The sequence below is a fragment of the Centroberyx affinis genome, unplaced genomic scaffold (genome assembly GCF_046629955.1).
Source record: "Centroberyx affinis isolate AG114_WGS23_722 - 3 ecotype Tasmania unplaced genomic scaffold, CSIRO-AGI_Caff_v1 ptg002694l_1, whole genome shotgun sequence".
In the NCBI taxonomy this organism is placed as follows: domain Eukaryota; kingdom Metazoa; phylum Chordata; class Actinopteri; order Beryciformes; family Berycidae; genus Centroberyx; species Centroberyx affinis.
This window is the reverse complement of record NW_027280872.1, coordinates 129,571-150,145: the sequence shown is the minus strand read 5'-3', so window position 1 is coordinate 150,145 and position 20,575 is coordinate 129,571. Positions and strand designations below refer to the sequence as shown.

General features: G+C 40.3%; 1 protein-coding gene across 1 annotated transcript in view; it reads right to left on the bottom strand.

Annotated features, from left to right (window-relative positions):
- Positions 1–2,742: 2,742 nt before the first annotated feature.
- The window catches only part of ksr2 (kinase suppressor of ras 2), a 96,526-nt gene continuing 78,693 nt past the window's right edge, over positions 2,743–20,575 (bottom strand). Inside the window, exons 14-21 of the mRNA XM_071535358.1 lie at positions 20,450–20,519; positions 15,641–15,689; positions 13,826–14,187; positions 10,281–10,377; positions 10,046–10,179; positions 5,862–5,996; positions 3,990–4,119; positions 2,743–2,889 (exon numbers count right to left, since the gene is read on the bottom strand). Of these exons, the coding sequence (XP_071391459.1) occupies positions 2,743–2,889; positions 3,990–4,119; positions 5,862–5,996; positions 10,046–10,179; positions 10,281–10,377; positions 13,826–14,187; positions 15,641–15,689; positions 20,450–20,519 (1,124 nt within the window). The remainder of the gene's footprint in view (positions 2,890–3,989; positions 4,120–5,861; positions 5,997–10,045; positions 10,180–10,280; positions 10,378–13,825; positions 14,188–15,640; positions 15,690–20,449; positions 20,520–20,575) is intronic.

Below are 20,575 nucleotides of genomic sequence, written 5' to 3'. Positions count from 1 at the left end.
GTTTTAACATGGGGGTTATTCGGTACTTGACCACCATGAAAACCAGAATATAAACTACTCACCAAGATCGGATGCAGCTGGATGATTTAGTAGCGTTCAGATTTTTACCTGAAAACCTGAAAGCCTGAAAACTGACATTTAACACGTTTGTGAACATATTCAACAACAGATCCTGCTATTGTGATTTTCAATTGACTGTGGGTCCAACGTTTTAGAACATAATTTCACCAACTAGCATTTTTATTGATAGAAGAGAACATAGTGGATGGATACCATTTAGGAGAGATAGTTCCTGTTTGGGAGACCAGATCTACTTTATTTTTAATTGCTAATTTAGTGTAAACCAAGAATAGAAATGCAAAATGACGAAGGACCCAGGACTGCTTTATTGTCTTAAAAGTGAGATCTATTGTTGAATCTGTTCACAAACATGTTAAGTGTAAGCTTTCAGTCATTCAAATGAATGGGAAGTAAAAATCTGAATGCTACAAACTCGTCCAGCTGCTTCCGATCTTGGTGAGTAGTTTATATTCTGGTTTTCATGGCGGTCAAGTGCCAAATAACCCCCATGTTAAAACTAAGTGGAATATTGCTTTAAGACTCAAACCCAAGATTTAACCATATTGCAAGAACTGAAGTTTTTCACTGTGATGTTGTTCAACATGGTGAAGCCATGTTGCTAAGTTACCTGTAAGGCAAGGCTCTCTTACAATACCTAAAAACAGTCTTTATCATGTCAGTTGTATTGTTGCCGTTTTCTTCCTTAATTGGAAACCAAAAATGCTGCCACACAGCAGACTTAGAACTTGGAGTGTCCTCAATTTCAGTTTCTCTTGCCGCCTACTACCTCTACACAGTAGTGAGTCCAGCTGGACTCACCGCAAGTGTGATGACCCGAGCTAAAACCTGCTAGCCTTGACTCTCAAGCAATGCAAATGAGAAGAGACCATTCTGAGTATCATTTCCTAGATATTAGACCGCAGCTGAAATTGGATTTTTTCAACGCCACGATGCATATTCTCAAATTTCTTGTCACAAACTTTCGTTACATCCCTACCAGTGAGAGAACGATCTCCCTTCCTTGACACAGTATAATTCTGTAAAAGCAATAGGTAAGCCTAGTTTAACACAGAGTAGCTTATGTTATATCTTAATGTAGGAGTCAACTTGCTGGCATTCTGGATCTGACAGCCTGTTCAGTGCTATGGAAAGCCATGTCTACATATATGGCATTTGTGGATTTAATTTTAGAGATTGGGGACCAAAGACGAGGCGAGATTGAGACAAGGCCATGAATTTGGAGTCTTTAGACTCAGGTCTCGAGGCCAAACCAGGTCTCAGTGACAACAACACTGGCTTTAAGCAAATCCAAACAACTTTTCATAAGATGAAAACATAAACTCAAAGTGTGGTTTGGCTTTCCTGAGATTTTGTTTAGTCTTTTCAGAGTCGTGAAATCATTGTGAGTGTGCTATCTCTTTAAGCATATAACCGCCATGTCATTACAAAGCTGGGGTTCTTTAACTTTTTCAGCCGGAGACCTACTGTACTGATCCAAATTAGCCAGAAACAGGCCTGCGACCCATTTAAGTTTCCAAACAAGAGTTTAAAAAATACTTTTATACACTATTTGGAATACTAATAAGTATTATGTCATATCCAGCAGGTACTGACAAAGTTCATATACCGATGAATCAAGTAACTTTTACCTTTAAAATTACTGTACTGGCTATACAGTGTCAAGCTTTATATTTGTTTCTATATCTATCATATTCTGTGTAACTATTTAAAGTAAAACGGTGGTGATGGGGTGGGGGGGGCGTTGGGGGGCTCAGTGATAGCATTTCTCGAGGGCAATTAGTTCTGCAACAGTTAACGAGATACATTTCAAGTGTCAGCGATTTCACAGAACGGCGTCAAGTGAGGGAGTCCCGGTCTGCCGGTGCGCCTACTGACCGACGGCTATTTCCAAAGACTGTTGTTCAATCGTCTCACTTATGTTCACAGGCATTTTTCAAAAGCACAGGCCGATCGGAGAACAGTCTCCTACCAAAGTACCGTGCCGACACATCCCGACAAAACAGGGATGTTGCCGTCTTCACATTCAAATGGTACGGTGTATAATAGAGGACAGTATTAATTTAAATAAAGCTTTTGAGACAAACATGTACCAATACAGACATCCACACATGAGAGACCATGAGTTAACACATACAGACATAAAGAATGGCAAGACAATGTCATGAAAATATACATTTGTATGATGCATAACAGTTACATTCATTCTGAAAACTAAAAGAACAGACATGGAAAAAAAAATAATAATTCTACATTTGTTCTCAACAAAGTGTTTTTGTCAGTCCAGAATGATGTGATCAGTGATAGTCGAAAAGTCTCATTACAAGCAAGATACATCCAGGAAATAAATGCCATAAATCAAATAATATGAAGGGAACAGATCAATTGTAGAAGACAACATAAGAAACAAAAGATATTCTGTATGATTCAAATCAAACCAATGAAAATATGAATCCCCAAATGCTTTGAGAAGTTGGACAATCAACTTATCCTTACACACACATGCCAACATTCCATGAAAATACACACAGCACGGGCAGTTTTCATCACTGGGCTGGCTTTTGGATTCAGTGCACTCTTATGGAGGTGGGGTTATTTTTGAGTTATGGCGGCTTTTTTTTTTTTTTTTTTTAAATAGTTGCTGTTTTTGTTTGTGTCCCTAACTCATTTGACATACTCAGCTGACTTCCAGAAGTGCCCTGGGTGGGAAAGGCGACGGTTCCTTTTTGGCAACTTTTCCAGTAAATCTACCAGCTTGGAGAAGCTGGGCCTCTCTTCCTGCTTGTAAGCCCAGCAGAGAAGCAGAATGTCCTGGGAAAGACAGAGATACATGTAAAAAAAAAACTAGTTTTGAGACCGTGATCACCGTGAAATGTATCAGAGGAAGCCCAGAATTACTGAGGGATAAAGGCCATACAAATAACTGTCTCTGTATTCAGACTTGATTTAGAGCCAGTGATCTACTTTTCTATACAGATGTATTTATTCTAAAAGATTACAAGCTCAAGATTTTTATCATTGCAAAGTTTTATCTCTTTAGGTATCTTTGTACGTAACCAGAGGTCGGATTCACAAAACCTTCTAAGGATTTTATTTTATTTTTTTCATATTATTAGTTTTAAGAAGTTGATATTCGTTAAAATAGTTTAAAAAAAAAAAGTATTTTCTTAACTTTCTTCTTATTTTGCTTTCTAAGAAAAACAGAAAAAACTGGAAGTTTTCTTAACTTTAACATAACCTTCCACTGGTCTAAAAATTGAAGCAATGAAAAGGAAAGTATTAATTGTTTTACTTACTATGTCTTACATTTTAAGCTTAACATTTTTTTGTTACGCTTAGCTTGTCACTACTTTTATTTGGTTTATGTCTCATGAAAAGAAGCTAACTAGACAGTTACACTTAATAGGATTTTACTTAAATTTATTTAGAGTTACTTATTAAGTAAACCATAAATATAGCCATTCAAAATAATTGTTGCAAATTGTTTTCTAGATGGAAGTACTATGGGTTGCAGCTAGGGAGGAAAATCCCCCTTTTGTTTACATCATGGTTGCTACAGTAGGTCAGCCCTATCTGAGAAGTGTGTCAGTAAGAAACCAATAGCAGTTCGTAAGAGATGAGACTGTTAACGCTACAACATGCAAATTATTGCCTGTCAGAGGGCCAAAAGTTATATATTGTAGCTTTAAGAAGATATTGGAAAATTGCACTTAAAAGCCTTCTTAAGAACTTCTTAAAATTTCTTCCAAGGTAACTTCTGAAGATCTATCTTAAGAGCTTTTGGGAATCCAACCCCAGGTCCTTTTATTGTCGTAGTCAAGCACAACCATCGATTAGTTTACAGAATGTGTTTGAGGAATGATTGTAAGATCCAACGAATACTTAGATAGTTGGACAAACAAAACCCTTACTGATATCTCCTTGCCCATGCCAGTCTGGGTGAGGTTGGGCTTCATCCCGCTGCCAATCTGCCATATGATCACCTCTGCTGGCTGACTCTTGTAAGGCCACTCACGTGCATGCAACTCGTACCAGATGGTGCTGTGAAGACAGAGGAGTGGAGCGGGTCAATGCCTTGGATTTGTCTGGTCAAGAGAATAATACCGCTGCCTTGCAAACACACCTACTGTGGGTTCACATCCCAGCCAGTGCATGAAAGATGTTAACTAACCCTAACCCTAACAGTCCCACTATACACTATCCAACTCAATGGCTTTGATCAGCTTTAAGAGTATAACCTACAACTAATATACAGTATAATAATAATGATTCTGAATGGTTGGATTGTGATCTGGTAGATTTTCATGCAAAAACTTTATTTTGCAAAAGAATTGACTCTTTAATCATTAAGTGGTGAATAAGAAAGGTTCCTTCCAGCGGTAAAAATAAATAAATTTAAAAAAAGAAAATTTCACCTGATTCTTCATTATTAATAATAAAGAATTAACATACAGCTTATCAAAACAACACCTTCCCTTTGCATATGAGCAGTCATTTTTTTTTTTACGCTGCTTCTGTACATCAAGGTTGAGCGGCATAAAAATAGCCCTTTGCCAGGAATGAGAAAAAGAAAAGAAAAAAAACACTAGGGATGATTGTTGATGAATATGTAAAACGGCCGTGGGTGTCACCTCTAGGTAACACAAGGGCTAACGGAGCAGCTGGACATTGTGCTCCAGCGCTGCACTCATCCCTTTAGAATGATATAGTGACGAAACCTCCATATGGGGGACCATCTGAAAATGCAATTGTGTTAGGAGTCAACAGAGCAGGGTCCACCCCCGCAAATGAATCAGTAATGGCAGTAAAGGAAGAACATGGGCCTTGGGCATTTTTAATCAGCTTAGGACAGATATAAAATGGGAATTTAGAGGAGGAAAGGGAGAACACCTTGGTTTGGGAACCTGACAGACTGACACTAAAGAAAAAAAAATAATCTGAATATTATACTGTACTTAAGGTAGGCAGTGAGATCATGTGGGTTAAACTGTGTCAAATATCAGATATTTATGACAAAAGAGATGCAAGGAAAGCCAAGGCTCATTACTAAGGATAAGGACGATACTGTGCAATACAACTGCCTCAATGCAGGAAACTTGGTGTGTGTGGCGTATCCTATTGATGTATTGTCAATATATATATGTATATATATATATATACATATATATACTGTATATTATGTGTCAATGATTTAGCTCATAGCTGCAGTTGAGGTCTTTAAAGTGTAAAGTGTGCAAGATTTTTTTTAAAATTTTAGTGTCATTTTTGGTGATAAGTGGTCATTGCTGTGGTGGTCATTGTTTTTGCGCTGTACTTCCCAGAGATTACTTTGTTCCATTTATTCATCACTTGTGCACCAGAGGACTTTTCTCGGAGAACACCGGGTGTTTAGAACAACAAATGTAAAAGCTTTCATAAATTGGCTATAAGTTGAATTGCTGTTTTATTAATCAGCAGGAGAATGAAGCAAAACAGACATTTATTTCCATGAAAATGTTACAGATTATTACTTTAACTACTGGCTGATTTCAGTGAAATTCATCTGCATTTGATTGTTTTTAACCCAATTTTCGTTGAATGATTTGGTGCCCAAGGAGTGTTTTAGGGACACTGGACACAGGACAACTGAATTATCCTACAGTTGTTGTCAGTCACGTTTGGGAATCAAAAACACTTTCTGATTAATGCGTAATCCAAAACCGAGCTCTAGCACTATCTGGGCCAGGACATTTAGCCTCAAGGCTTACAACAAAACAGTAGGGCATCGGGGAGAGGACACTCACCCAAAAGCAAAGACATCTGACTGTTTGGAGAAGGGAAGTTTGTCCTCCTCTGTTTCAGGAGAGAGCTGTTGGATGATTTCCGGGGCCAGGTGACACAGCCAGCCGCTGGGGATCCTCAGTTTGTCTTCCCTCCTGCTGCAGAGTGGGAAAACACCGAGATGGTACAAATCTTATACAGTGTGCAGTCCTTCAGAGATTTATCGAGGCTTACTGATCTGCAGTATCATGCTTCCAAGCCATTAGAGAAGTTATTACATTACCTAAACATTAAGATAAGATAAGACAGTGATATTGCTTTTCAATGCTTGACTGTAAGCCTTTAGATGGCACAGAATTGCCTGTCTAGCTCAACAGCATTATACATCAAGATCTATACCAGCATTATGAACAACCTGTTAAGGGCTCATAAAGCCCTTAACAGGTTAAGCATAATGCCAAAAGTACAGTTTTGAACGTTTTTGGCCCTGTTCCCCCTACGTTTTACACTTGTTGTGAAATTGATTTTAAAGTTATGGTTAGGAAAATAGTTTATACTTAATCCTCCAACAGGTTCAGAGTGCTGCACATTTAATGATAAGTGGCAGTTAATTTAGTAGTTTACTTCTGGTGTTAAAATGTAGTACCCCAGTGTGGCCTGGGCCTCAGTAGTACAGCAAACGTTTGAATCAAGTTTGGTGTAAGGAGCACAAACTCTGGGATGTAGGAAAAAGGGTAAAAGACGACTCATCAGACCATATTCCTTTTTTTCCCATTGCTCAAAGGGTTTATGTTTGGAGAAATGTAGAGGAAGTCTTCAACACACAATGCCTGTTGTTAACTGTTAAACATGGTGGTGGATCTATAATGGTATCCAATCCAAATGGTAGTCATCTAGCCAGAGTCATTAGGTCTGATGATTGCTTGCATGGTCGTATTACAGCCAAGGACTATGAGGCCATTTTACAGGACCAGGACTCCAAACACTGTTCCCTCATGATGTTCCCATATTCCAAGATGATAACGAAAATGTAGTGAGCTAAGCTACCAGTTACTCTGCATTAAAAGAAACTCCACTACATTGAAGCTATCCCTCAGAGAAATGTAGCTAGCTAAGGTACAGGCATATTGCAGAATAACTGAGCGGGATGTTTCTCGCCTCCATGTTTCTCGATGGAATTGGAATACTTGAAAAAGGACAAGACAGTGGTTATCCAAAGTGCAGATAAAGGTGGAGCCATTGTAATCATGGACCGCTCAGCATATGAGGGTGAAATTCACAGACAATTAAACAATACCACTTTTTATAAGAAACTAAGAGTCAGAATCCAACATTGGAAATCAAACAGCGGATCAGAGCGAAATCAGATCTGCTCTTAGAGATGGGAGAAATCACCAAGTATGAACATTCCTTCATGGTAGTGGATTTTCCTGTCACACCAGTATTATACACCCTCCCCAAGATCCACAAAACCTGTAGCACTACACCTCCAGGCAGGCTGATTGTAGCAGCTATTGGCTCTTTGACGGAAAATATCTCAGCCTTTGTAGATCAATTTCTCCAGCCTCTTGTTACCTCTCTTCCATCCTCTACAAAAGACTCTATGGAGTTCATCAAGATGATTCAGTCCACTGAAACTCCAGATAAATATTTCCTAGTAACCATGGACGTAGAATCACTCTACACCAATGTACCATTTAAAGGTCTACAGGCTGCAGAATATTTTCTAAACCAGCGCACCAACTGCACCCCCAGCACCCCCAGCACCCACTGTATTGTGGACCTCATAGAGACTGTCTTAACATCTAACTATTTTCTCTTTGGTTCCGATTAGTACCTTCAGGTGTCAGGCACGAGTATGGGAGCCAAAATGGCTCCTAGCTTTGCTTCCTTGTACTGTAGCCTGTTTGAACATGAAACCATTCTTAATCCTCAGCACAACCCATACCTACCCTACATCTCCAACTGGAAGAGGTACATTGACGATATATTTTTTTCATTTGGAAAGCATCTGAACCAACTTAATGAGTTCCATCAGTTTATTAATGATCATAGTAGGCATCTGAAATTTACCATTGAATATGATCAAGACAAGATTAACTTTTTAGATATCCTTGTGTATAGACGCTCTAACAGACTTGGTACAAACCTTTATCGGAAAAGCACAGATAGGAATTCCAATGGGCATTCTTTTCATCCTATACCTCTTAAGTGGAGCTTACCGGTATCCCAGTTCAGTCGCATACGCCGCATCTGTAGTTCTGATGATGATTTCAAAATTCAAGCCACTGACCTATAGATAAACGTTTCCAACAACGACAATATAAACAAGAATGGATTGCAGGGGCATATAGCCGCAAATTTGCAAATATCTCACAAACAGAATGTCTTCACCAGACCATATCCAGAAAATCTGAGTCTCGGATAAATTGTATTATTCAGTATTCACCCCTTGGTATGGAATTTGAAAACATAATTCGGAAACATTGTCATATCATTGAATCTGACCCTACACTCAAAAAATGCTTATCTAGACCACCCCGTGTTGGCTAGTAAGAGCAGATCTTCCGCCACAAGCCCAGCCTGATTTCCTCCAGTCCATTCCGGAAAGTCTGCTTTTAAGTTTTGTGCTCCGCATACTTGGAATATTTTACAGGGTTTGTTCCCCTGGGACATTTTCAGTCAAAGATATCAACTCTGGTTAACCTTAATTGCACCTGTTTTAAATGATGTACTTGTGAGGATGGACTGATCTGTGTGATTCTCTTTTTGAATTGTCTTTTTTGTTTGTTTATTTAGTTTATTTATTCATTAATTTCCTCTTTCATGTTATTTGTGATTTTCTCTACTTGTAATTTTGGCACCACTGGAAAAGAGGGTCTCAACCCTCAGTGTGTCTTCCAAGAACTAAATAAAGGTTGATTGATTGATTGATTCCCAAGGGCAATTACAGATGCGGTAACTGCACACAGTGTAATTTTACACACAAAACTACCACTTTTAATCACCCATGTACAAGGAAATCTTTCAAGGTCAAAGGTGTCATAACATGCAGTACTAATAATGTCATCTATATGCTTAAGTGCCCATGTGGCCTTGCTTACATTGGTAAAACTACCAGACCACTCAAAACAAGAATTTCTGAACATAGGAGTGCCATCAGAAATCATGATATCAGATGCCCAGTGGCAGTGCATTTCAAACAAGCACACCACAATATCTCATCTCTCAGATTTCTGGGCATCGAACGGGTCAAACAGCCCCGCCGGGGAGGTGAAATCAATTCACTCCTTATCAAAAAAGAAGCCATTTGGATTTATACTTTGGACACATTAGCCCCAAAAGGGTTAAATGAGGCCTTTGATTCGAGGCCTTTTTTTTATAAAGACTCACCTCTATTCTGATGGCTTCCTCTGGTCAACTTCCTATGTTCAACTTTCTTCTAATGAATGTGTTTGAGGACAGCCCAAAACAGTGTTAGACAAGATGGCTCACTTTTGGTCTTTTTCCAAAGAGCTTTCCACATTTCCTCATGATTTCCAGAAAATTTGGCACAAGTCTTGGCCTCAGCAGGTGTTTTTAGGCGAATGAGGTAATTATCTTGCCACCACTTGATCTTTGGAGTAGTGCAGAGGCTCCACATTACGGCCGACTGCGTTGCTTCCTGAAAATTTTGATCATCGATGTGCTCAGCCATGATGTGGCAAATTATAAACAATACGTGATATTTATGAATTGTTGGTGAAGTGAGAACTAATTTGCAACACTTTGACAGGTAGCAGTGATTCATTGATTTCTGTTTATTTTCAGCATTTTTCAACCAGTATCTCTAAATCTTTGAGGGGACACTCCTGTTTCTTTCTCTTTAACACTCATTTAACACATTCAAAGATAAAGATAGACTTAATTATCATAATTATCACTCTGTAGGAGACAAATTGAGTTATAATGAAGTCGTATTTACAGATAGAATGATTTTTTGTATATATATGTAGAGAGCTATGTATGGTCTAGGATATACTGTATTTCTGTTTGTCCTGTCGTGCCTGTACCGTATATGTCAATATGTGTTATAGTGTTACTGTGTTCGGTGTCAAGATGTCTCTGCATCAACGTCACCAAGACATATTCCTGTACTTTTATTGAACTTGGTGAAAAAAGGTGACTCTGACTGTGTTTCTGGATGACGTGTGTGTTGAGAAATTACCTGCCAGCCTGCAGAACCCCAGATATGGTGAAGAGTCCAAAATCAGTGATGACTACTTTGCCGTTGTCGTAAAACACATTCTTGGACTTCATGTCTTTGTGTAAGATCCCCTTAGCGTGGAGGTAGCCCATCCCCTGAAGAGAAATATCGCAGAGGTTTTTCCTTATGTGACATTCCTGCAAAAAATGATGGGTATCGCAGAAGTGCTATGGGGAATCAGCGTTTGGGGTTTTACCTTGACCATCTCCTGTGCGATCTGTCGGGTCTTGTTTACATCCAGAACCACCTTGGCATCACGCACCACAGAGTACAGCGTCCTGCCTTTACACAAGCTGAGAGAAGACAGGGGAATATTCATGGATTAGAAGACTACAGGATTAGATTTCATATTATGTTGACATTTTAAATAATTTCATGACCATTACAGCTAAGTTTACAAGAGAACAAAAGCATAATTTGTCCAAGCCTTGCTGACCAAATCAGTGTGATGACTGTACTACATAACTGCACTTTTCCATTATGTCTGACTGATTGAGGATATCCAATCTCCCAAATGGCAACATTCAGTGATTTGGCTTTGCAAATAGTGTAATCTCTCTGGCTGATTAGTGGCATTCAGCATTAGGGTTGGATTCCGTTAGCTGGTTCCATTTTGGAACCAGTTCCAAGTTGGTAAAATACCCAGATTTGTTAAGCTCCGAGTCTAACGAATCTCTCTTATTATCAAATCTTTTTTTTTCTCCTGTCTCTTCTACAACTGCCGCCTGCAACTGATGATGTAATACATGTGCGCGCTAACTCCCCAGTTTGTTTAATGGACTGACTGAACATGGCAGATCGACTCAGACGTTTGAAAGTATGGGTGCGCTTCACTAAAATCAGTGAACAAATGGCGAAATGCAATATTTTCGGCAAAATCCTCATGATGTAGTAAAAGAGTGCGGCAATTTTGACAACTTGTGGATGAGTGCTCCGCCTGAACCTGCCGGTACAACCAGTTCATCTATTTTTAAATTACCTAAAAAGATTCAATAATTCGATCAGATTCGGATTCGATAAGCAGATTTGATACTGGATTCAGATTTGACTAAAAGCATTGTTCAAAGGACAGGCATTTATCGGCAATAGAACAATATAGGTAAAATAGAGTGTAAAACCTTGTGAACTCCCATAGGCCCCTCTCACAGGAGGAGAAACAGAGCGGAGACACCAGGAGGCCATAGCCTTTGCTTTTCACTTCACACACTGTGCTCCACTCATGTCATCCACTACTCTAACCATTCAGGTTCTTTTTGGTCTGATGCATTTCTGCCACTTTTAAGTGAACCGCAGGCTTTTTACCCTGAAGTTCACGAGTGCGAGGCTGTCTCACCGCATTACTGCAGTTTGAGATAGATGTTGTTGGAGGAGAAGGTGGCGCATTTCTGAACTGAAACTCGGGCTTACCCTACGCGAGGCTGTCTGCATCTGTTACACTGCAGTTTGAGATGTTGGTGGAGGCGGTGTCATATTTCTGGAGGGGGGCCATCACAATGGCGTATTAATAGACAGCTCTAACACGACACCCCCCGCCTCACACCTGAAGCCCTCAACCCCGACTGTGTCTCCTCCATGCAGGTGACCAGCAAAGGACCTGGAGCCAAAAAGTCATGCATATTCATCCCAACGCCGCGCTGACAGCAGCCACATTTTAGTAGCTCTCTCCCTTGGGCTTTTTTCAACACTGAAGTGCGCCTTATGGCATCGGTCGCTATCTTCAGGTAAACATTGCCTCTTACGACATCAGTTGCTGCCATACCCTTTACACCACCTCTGACAAACAGGATGTGTATAAGCCAAACCAAGGGGACAGCAGCAGCTATTCATGGCACCCAGCTAATGAAAAGGTAATGAAGTCGCCTAAACACTCTGAAAGTCACCTCCTGGCTTGGGAATAGCTGAGTAATTATGCCATATAGATGAAAAACCCAGCAGTAACATCTTGGCTAAATCGATTCTAACACAGTCACTTGTGACGAATGAAACAAAAAAAAAAAAGAAGAAGAAAAAAAAGCAATCAATATTTATGTTTCCACTAATGCGGCCTGAAACCCCGTGTCCAGAATGAGTCAATTTCACCTCACTTAGATTCAATTTTGCAGGTTTGTCATGTTCTTTGGAGTAATGGGCTGGAATTGAATGATCACGATTTCTGTTTCGGTTCCCTTTAAAGTATAGGAAGAGAAGCAGGATGTTGGTGGATAATAAACCCACCTGTTACACTGACATTTGCTATGATTTCCAGCAATCAACACTAAGGACTTCTGAGAAGCAGCCATTCTCTCAGCTCACCGCAGTTTCACCTGTCGTAATTTGTAATCACGCAGCTCATGCTATGGAGTTGACATTTTTCTTGTAGACACTAAAAAGCTATGATATGGCCTCTGGTAGGGAGTTGCATTCCTTGCTCTTCTTTGAATTATTAAATAAAGATAATCAGTCAACCAATTAATTAAGACATGATTTTAAAGACGCAAGTACAATCAATGTGAATGTATTTCCTAAAACATTTTAAAGCTCTGATTCCAGCATGGCAACACTTCTTTCTTTTTCCTCTTTTAAGAATTGATTTCTTCCTTAGTGAGACTCACTTTTATATTCACAGCTTTACTGGGGGAGAGTAGGAGGGTGGCAAATATCCAATTTTCTTTTGAGCAGCTAGCTGTGCCAATTAATTAAACAAGAAAAGAAAAAGAAATTTGTTTCTGTTTCTTGTGTGTTCCTTGTGATGTTCTTTAACAAGTATGCAGACTTCACTTCACCTCCTTGTTTTAGCTGAGGAAATGCTTGCTGGATATGTAACATGAAATTTGAACACTAAACCACCAAATAATTAGGTTGTCTGATGTGTGAAAGAGTGCTGTACTTACTTACAACTACAGTTTAGTCTTGGTTGGGTTTTTTCTCATCAAATTCAATTTTTTTCTTCTGTAGAATGATTTAAAGTTGCACGGGGCAAGATTTTTTATGTAAAAAATACATTTTTCTTCTCAGCCTAAATCACAAAGTGGAGCTGCCACATGAATCAAAGCTTAAGAGCGAAATACAAAGTGTCTCCTAAACAGCAGTGAGCAGTGCTCCATCCAGAGAAAGCTGGACTCACCAGCATTAAATCTTTTTCCTCTCTCATCTCTTTTGTTTCGTTTTTTATAAAGCACCACAGACCGGCCAGGTTGACAGTTTACTGACGTCCTGTTACATGATTTCTGGATTTCTGCGAAATTCAAACCGTTACCTCTCGCTGCCGTTTGGGGCCACCAACGTGCAAAGTTCATTAGTGCAGGTTTAAAGGCATAAGAGGGAGAGCAAATATCTTCAGAAAACATAACAGGTGATCAAACGCTCATGTTTGCTCAACTCTGTACATTTAAAATCAAAATCAATCCTACAAGACTGGGACCTTCTTGGGAAGCCATTCAGACGCCAAAAGGCTGCCTCACAGTGAAGGGTTAGTCAAGTCTATAGGAGAAATCACCAGTGCGACAGTGCAACCAGTGCTGGGTCAGTCAGGGTTCACAGGCAGAGCAAATCACAAAATCTAGCATTTTGATGTCAACATTCAGGAGACTCAGCAGTTAGGAAACAAATAGGGAACAGATAGGAAAAAGAGGGTTGTAAGGGCAAAACTGTGATCATTCACATATACAAAATTCAAAGCCTACAAAAAGATCACAAGCCCTATCTGCAACACTATGCGTCTGGTTTCCAAACCTACTGCATATCTTACACCTGCAGCCTTACCTGGTGATGATGGCCAGGTGCGGCGGGCTCATGCAGGCGCCCATGAACAGCACCACATTCTCGTGGCGCGTGTTGCGGTAAGCCATCACCTCCCGCTTGAAGGCCTTGAGCTGGTCCTCGTTGTCGCGTTCGATGTCGATTAGGCGGATGGCCACCTCGCCGTGCCAGCGCCCGTGGAAAACCTTGCCGAAGCGCCCCTTACCGATCATCTCGCCGATCTCCAGCTGCTCGAAGGGGATGTCCCACTCCTGCAGGAAGATGCTGGTCTGGCTGGCCTTGCGCGGGAAGTTGCGAGCCGACAGGAGCGACAGGTTCATCTCCTCGAACTCGTCGCCGGAGTCCTCGTCGTTGCCCTCCTCATTCTGCGTTGAGGTGAAACTTAACTAGTTATTTGTACATTGCTGTGCATTTCACAGATTAACAGATTTGCAGGTGTGGTGATTAAAAATCTCCATATGAAGTAGAAAGAGGTTAAAATATTCTAGCAAGATGATCCAAAATATTATCACATATACCATTCGGCCACCAGAGAAGTCCAAACTGTTCAAACTCCATCCAAACTAAATTTCCACTTAAAGTCACAATGAAAGGCATTTTCTGTGATTTGACATATTTCCTTTTGAAATTCCATTTGATGGGAAGGGCGGAGGGGTGGGATTGTTCAAAAATATGTGATGGTTTTATTGGTTGGAATTGTTCTGTACGCCTACACACAATTAAGTAATCATTAAAGATACAAAAAAGATAAAAGATACTTTTATCTTTCAAAAGACAATGGGAAATATAATATATATATATAGATATATATATATATATGGTGTATATTTTGGCGAAAAAGTCATTTTTCATTTCATTGTGACTTTAAGTAGTTTCAAAAGTAAACAAAACATCTTGATATGTTTCCTGTACCCACATCGTTTTCATCTGTTAATTGTAATGCTTCATAGTGTCACCTATGTCTATATGTTGTAATGTATTCAGTGATTGTATGTATGTATTTTTACTTTTAGGTTATCACCAACCCCCAAATGGTATGGCAGAGAAGACAAAGAAAAATTGGGATGTCTTTATGTGCTAGTATGAAATATCCTCATCGAAAAAGATGGATTCAGTACTTTCTTTTAATAATTAACAAGCTGTGACATTCCAGAGTGAGAGAAATTTCATGTACAGAACACACTTGCATGACGCCTCTAGTGTGTCATGACACCCCGGCTGCACTGCAAAGTGGCATCACACAGGGCCAGATAAAAATGCTGGGTATGTGCGTTTGAAATGCTGACTGCTGTTTAAGCAATTGCCAATAAAAAATTGAGAGTTACTGAATGAAAAGGGAAAACGGCGCTCGGCTAAAACTGGTTGATTTATTCTGATTAGATTTTGATTATAATGCACTGCAGGAGTGGAAATGACCTATTCACAGACGCCTGCTGGAAAATCATTCAAGGCAATCTGCATCATTTTCTCAAAATATATCATTGTGTCATTATAAAGAAACTGCGATGACGATGATGATCAGCGGAGCTACGTTTTTTCCCTCTTGCGGCTTTTGATGCATAACTTACCTTGAGGTTTCTCGGGGCGCTGAGCCTAAGAACTCCCAAATTATACCAAATGAAAGAACAACGCAAATCACTGGGGCTGCTGTGACAGTGACAGCTGTATTCAGTCACCAATCGAACATGTGCGTCATCACAAGTAATTTCGCAGTGATATTGATATGAAAAAATGTGGGCGAGGAAACGCAACTGCTAAATACTTCAACAGCAACACAAATGTAACATGTAGAGATCAGCTGAAGAGAGAGAGACTCACATCTGATGTAGGTTCAACTTCGATTTGAAGTAAAGGGTTGCCCTCATTCCTGAAAGCAAGAAGAAAGTTTTTGAGAAAAGTAGGAAGCTAACAACGCTACTTACTGTTACACACATTACTGACGCACAGGGTGCACAGGGCTGATGTACCAGGGTAAGAAATAAACTCTTTGGTTCTCTTGATCTGTTTTATAAAAAGGCATTTTGGTCTTTTTCAGGGACAATTTACGAAATAATACATTTTCATTGCATATTGGCAAGTAAACACTCGATTTGTACCACTAAGATTTGTTTTGTTTTAAATAATTCACTAAACGTCTCACACTTCTTTCCCACTGCTGGAAACTGGTAGCAGTCCTTAAAGAAGAGGATGGCGCGTTTTCCCCCCCTCTGTCCCCAACAAGTCCATCTTCCACTCCTTTGATTGTTGAGTATTTTACGATATTGGTTGTGTTATTTTTTGTTGATGCAGTAGTTTGTGTGGGGTCGGTATTTTCTTCTACCGCTGACTGCATGATGCAGCTGTTATCTAGGCTGTGTACCCAGTTTTCTGATTTTCCTGGCCCAGAACAAAAAAGAAAGAATCGCCCGGTCATAGCCTCCCACAAGTTTCCTACGGCGCCCCACAGGAGGCAGTAGTCATAATCATGCGTGACTATTTGAGTTGACGAATGTGAGCAGGGTGAAATGCAAGAAAGAATACTTTTAATTATTGGGGTCATTTTTTGCCCCCTCATTTTTAATTTCACCGGCATTTTATGAGCTTTCAAGGCCGTTTTTGCCCCGAGCCCCCATTAATTTCTCACCCTGGAGTGTACACCGTCACCCACACCATGGGTGCCGGTGACACAACACAAATGAACCCACTTCCCCTCTTCAACCCATCCTCCTCCGTCCACATAACTGGCTGTGGAACGTCGGCGCCTAACCTCTCACAACCTCTCTGTGGTATATTAGCACTGGTACGCCAGGCAATCCCAGAGTATGGGCGAAGACCACAGGTAAGGCAGCGTATAAAATAATATGTGATCCCTGCGGCGCTAAGGGCCCCCACCGCCGGTCCCATCTCTGCTCTAATGAGTGGATCCTGCCGGGTGCTGGGGCCTGAGAGAGCCCCTCATTAACCCAGGGATGAGGCCATTAAGGCCAGAGAATCTGCCAGCTGCCACTGCAGGAGCATACAAAGATGTGGGGAAGGAGCGACAATAGCATTAATTAAATCAGAAGAATATGGGTTTCATAACCGCACTAATGTATTCACATTTGTCAAAAGGCAGAGAGAGAGAGAGAGAGGGGAAATAGAGAAACTGGCCAGCTAGAGATAGAGCGACAGTAGGAGTGGGAAAGAAAGTGAGACGAAGAGAGAGAGAGAGTCAGACATGAAGAGAGAGACAAGACCTTTGGCTCGTTCTCATGTGTAGTTAGGTGTATGTTTCCGCCCCTTTTCAGTAATTCATTATGATTATAATCTCTCTCCAAGTATTTCGCTGCAGGTAACTTCCTTAATAAAGGACGCTCGGGGGTACATTTTCTCAGCCTTGGAGTAGACAAGGTAAGTAATGTGATACTTTTATTGATGCCCGTATAGGGAAATTCTCATTTCGCCTGTACAGGACGGTTTGATCACAGGGGGAGCTACAGGCCAGCGTCCCTGGAGCTGGGAGGGACTCAGTGTCTTGCTCAAGGACACTTCAACAGGACAGATGCTTGCTGAAAAAGTGGCTTTAACCTGGGTCTCCCAACAAATATAATACTAAAAATAATATAAAACTAATATAAAACTTCATGACCTTTCCATGACTTTCCATAACTAAGTCGGAGCATTTCCATGACCTAAAAATGTTCTTCATTCAGCATTTGTTAATGTTTTCTAAAGGGGTGAACAGTCATTTTTGGGGGTCGCAAGATGATTTATGGGATAGGGAAAAACATATTTCTACTATACAAACGTATTGTCATGTGTAATTGTTTTTCTGAATTTTTTTCTATTTTTTGCTTTCTTTCTCATGCAATACTGAATGGTTTTCAGCCTCTATGTCTCATCTATGATAGTGAAATGAAATGACGCGAAAAGGGAAAATAATTTTTTGGATGAACTGTTGAACACCACTCTGCTTATGCAGCCTGTAATGAGGGTCACTGGTAGGCATCGCTTCATTTTATGGGGTCATGAGCCAAAAAGTTTCAGAACCAATGGTCTACTGCAATGAATGTGTGAAATAGGCTGTAAAATACATTCTGGTGTATTCCTGTAAAGTGCCAAACATTTCTAAAATTCCCTCATATTCCCTAAAGAATTAATCAAAATCCCTGACTTTCTCCGTCTGGAGCACACCTCTCAAAATTCAGTGATATTCCAGAAACGCCACTCTGCTGCCCAGTATAAGCCAGCAGCCAACAGAGTTCATTCAATACTATTTTCAATCTCTATGTCCACATCCACAGGCTATGAGTGGTCACTGCGTGGTTTGATCAGCATGAAATCAATTCTAAGGCTGTTTCAGTTGCCAGATGTCTATCCAACTGAACACTAATGGGAGATTCAGGAGCGCTGCATGCAGGGTAAGAAATTTGCTTTTTCTCTCGCATATATTATATATAATAATATAATATTATTGTATATAATAATACATTTGCATTGCATATTGACAACTGGCAGACGAGTATGGCACAAAGACACCAAACAAGGCATTTCTATATTGTACAGTATGAATACCATTTGCTTTTGCCTGCTGTACCCCTGCAAGTCCTGGAAAGATCCAAGGTGGAAGCTTGGACCTTTCCAGGATTTATTGACAAATAAACACGCAATCAAACACTATTGGCAAAACCATTAACACTTCTATTAACTTCCTACTGCTGGAAACAGGCAGCAGGCCTTACAGAAGAGGATGGTGCCATTTCCCCCCTCTGTCCCCAACCAGTCCATCTTGCATGCCTCAATTGTTGAGTTTTGTACGATATTGGCTGTTTTATTTTTTGTTGACACAGTGGGATCGGCATTTTCTTCTACTGCTGACTGTGTGTTGACATTTTTTTCTACTGCTTCAGGTGCGTACTCAGTTCTTGTCTGAACGATCAATTTGTCTGGCCTACAACGCACTGGAAAGACTCCCTGGTCTTATGCTCCCACAAATCACCTATGGTGGCCCACAAGGGACAGTAGTCGCATTCATGCAAGACTTATTTGGAAACTCGACAAAAAAATGTTAACAGGGTGCGATGCAAAAAAGGATACTTTAATTTCATGGGCATTATGAACTTTCAAGAGCATTTTTGCCCCCAAGCCCCCGTTAATTTCTGACCCAGGCTACATGGCTCAGGGTTTTCCACCACAGTCAGCACAACATCAAACAATGGAACTTCTTATTAAAGAACGGTGTCACGTTCAAAATGTATAGAATCTGAAACCCAGTGAATTTGTGTCAGCTCATCGTTTTGAGTTTCATTTAGCTGGGTTAACACAGTGAGTTCCAGAAGTATTTGGACAGCAACATACTGTTTGATGTTTTGGTCCTGTAAGCTTAATATTTTGGATATAATATAATTTTTTGTCAGCCATATTAGATAGGTAAGTTTGTTTACTTGTTCTTATATAAGCAACAATGTCTTCCATATGGCCACAGAGTAGTGAAGAACCAAGTGTAGCAACGGCTGAATTCTCCTACAGTGAAATGCAAAAAGTGCATGACAATAATATATATCTGGTAAGAATTATTAGCTGCAGGTTTCTTCAAGTTATTGCAAATTCCTTTTTTTTGACTGCCTACTATCACTATCTTTTATTGAAGATAAAATTCATCTGTATTTTTGTCACTCTACTGAAATGGCAGTACCTTGACTGAATATAGTCTCAAAATGCAGCAGACAGTTGGCACTTTAACCTCACACATGTTATTTCACATCCCGAGTAATGAATATGACAGTAAAACATCAAACAATGCCATTCTATCCAAATATGGAGCTGACTATAATGTATGCACACCCTTAGCTGTTGTTCCAATGTCTGCCACGATGCCTTTATATAATAAACCCTAACATACTCCATTTTGTATTTTTCAAATTAAAGCTGACAGCTGGCACACAAATATAGCACTAAGACATCCAAAAATGTATTTCTAGCCAAATATTTGCATACATCAATGTATAATGTGCAGTATACATAACATTTACTGCCTGTGCCATATAGCCTACACTTCACTTATATAAGAATTCATACAATCTGCCTGTTCCACCTTGGACCTTTCTGGGACTGTGTGTCCTGTTGGTATTTGAAAAAGAAAATTGAGCGTGGCATTATTTGCTATTGATTAATCCATCACGATCTTTGCGCACGGACCATCAAAATTGACCATCAACCTATGGATGGAGACTCCCTTGCCCTGTTTCTTGTGATAGATTGAGATTCTAATCTAATTAACATCTGGGTCGAAAGGCAGCTCGACACTCCTCATCCTCTTCCGGTTGTTTTCCTGTAAACACTGGCTTCCTCAAAGAGCCAGTGGAAATCCAGTTGGCATCCCAAGTGTAGCGTGAACTAAAGGCCATGCTAACATTAGTCTCTCTGTGTTCGTCATGTCTGCTCTCGCATTGAAATCGTCACCCAAATATCTGTGCTCCAATAACTTTGACTTGGCCTCTGACCAATGGCCACAGAGAGAAACAGAGAGAGGAGAGAGGGAAAGAGAGAGCGAGTGTGGGAGAGAGACAGATAAGATAGAGGAGAGACAGTGCTGATCAGAATCAGAAGTACTTTTTTATTACGTAGTCGTGCTTTTATATAATGACTTCTGGAGAGGTTCCTACTCACCCCGGCTCAGACAGGACGGGGTGCAGGATGACCTGTGGCGCTCTGCTTGGAGGAGCCTCTGGAGCAACATCTGGGACAGTACACAGTACACAGTACGCAGTCACACAGCATCAAAACAACACATTA